We start from the raw sequence: 1,666 nt of genomic DNA on the forward strand, positions 1-1,666 counted from the left end.
GACCAATACTAGTGATCCCTAAGGCAGTTCAACTGGACATACGTTTGTGTTTCCCAGGAAGTTTAGCCAGTAGCTTTAGAAGAACATTGTTGAGCCTCTCCTTTTGCTTCTGCCTCTGTAAAATCAGGAATACACACAAAAACTGAGAACAATTTCTGAGAAAAACAACACAATACTAAACAGTCATTATGTAGCTGATAGTTCTGACAACATGGAGTGTACATGTAGCAGGTCAATATCAGGCAAGCTTCAATTACATGCACATTTGTACCTGTTTTGTCTTGTGATGTTCTGAGGAGGTTGGTGCTTCTTCTGCAGTAGAGCTACAAGAAAAAAAATGAAAACTGTCAGTTGTTATGCTTGATAGAGACACATCATGTAGAATACATATGTCTTCTCTCAGGTTCATATGTGTTATAATCTCTTCAATTCAAACAAAATTCTCGACTTGATAATCACTAACTTGGGCCGTTTCTATAAACCGTGCTCAACTATTGCACCTGTGGGAATGAGTGACCACCGGACAGTGATAGTCACACCAAAACAACACATCCAGTCAAACGTCGTGAGGAAAAAGACAGTACGTCCCATGCCCGACTCTAGAGTACGTTCCTTTGGAACGTGGATAACATCACATGACTGGTCTGAGGTTGCAAGCAAAGAGGGAAGCCAAGCGATGACGACGGCATTTTACAGCACCCTCCATCAGAAGATGGACGAACACTTTCCCACTCGCCGTATCAAACTACACATTAAGGATAAGCCGTGGATGACTCCCGCAATTAAAGCACTCTTGTCCAAACGTCAGAAGGCCTTCGCAGCCGGGAAGACAAATAAGTGGAAAGCCCTGAGAAACAAAACCCAGTCAAGAATCAAGAGAGCTCGTCAGTCCTTCTACAAATCGAAAGTACAGAATCTTAGGAAACTGGATCCTTCGAACTGGCACGATGAGATTAGATCAATGGCAAACATCGGAAAAACCAGCCCAACGATCAGCGTGGAAGGGATCCCTGTAGAGGACACAAAAGCTACAGCAGACGCCATTAATGTTACACTTAGTAACATAACGAAAGCTTTACCACCATTGGACACCACGTACTTACCTGCTTTCCTCCCCTCACCTATGCCACCGCAGATCAAAGTGTGGGAAATGTACAACAAACTCAGTAACATCCGTGTCCGGAAAGCAGCGGGCCCAGATAACGTCACTGGGCGGCTGACGAAGGAGTTTGCCTGCGAACTAAGTACCCCACTTACCTGGATACTCAACGCATCCTTGGCAGAAGGACGAGTTCCATGGGAGTGGCGAGAAGCCACAGTGATCCCCTTAGCCAAAACAAAACCACCATCAGTAAACGAACTTCGACCAGTTTCACTTACCTCTCTCCTGGCGAAGGTGTGCGAAAGTTTCGTCGCCGAACATATCTTAAAAGACATAACCCCCAACATTGACGCTAAGCAGTTCGGGGGTCTACCTGGGCGGTCAACCACTCACTGCTTAGTGGACATCATGCACCTGCTCTACAAGAACTCCGACCGCACCGGCACCGTGAGTAGCCTGGTCCTGACAGACTATTCCAAAGCGTTCGACCGTGTCGACCACACCATTGCCGTAACACGTCTGTTAGACCTCGGGTGCAGACCAGCTCTCGTACCGTGGTTATGC

At 46.6% G+C, this 1,666-nt stretch overlaps 1 protein-coding gene across 1 annotated transcript in view; it reads right to left on the bottom strand.

Annotated features, from left to right (window-relative positions):
- LOC109466021 (histone-lysine N-methyltransferase ASH1L-like) overlaps positions 1-1,666 on the bottom strand; it is a 52,690-nt gene that overhangs the window by 3,047 nt on the left and 47,977 nt on the right. Inside the window, exon 29 of the mRNA XM_019763545.1 lies at positions 43-115. Within this exon, the coding sequence (XP_019619104.1) occupies positions 43-115 (73 nt within the window). The remainder of the gene's footprint in view (positions 1-42; positions 116-1,666) is intronic.

This window comes from Branchiostoma belcheri, unplaced genomic scaffold (assembly GCF_001625305.1).
Source record: "Branchiostoma belcheri isolate BF01 breed outbred unplaced genomic scaffold, Haploidv18h27 scaffold16, whole genome shotgun sequence".
In the NCBI taxonomy this organism is placed as follows: domain Eukaryota; kingdom Metazoa; phylum Chordata; class Leptocardii; order Amphioxiformes; family Branchiostomatidae; genus Branchiostoma; species Branchiostoma belcheri.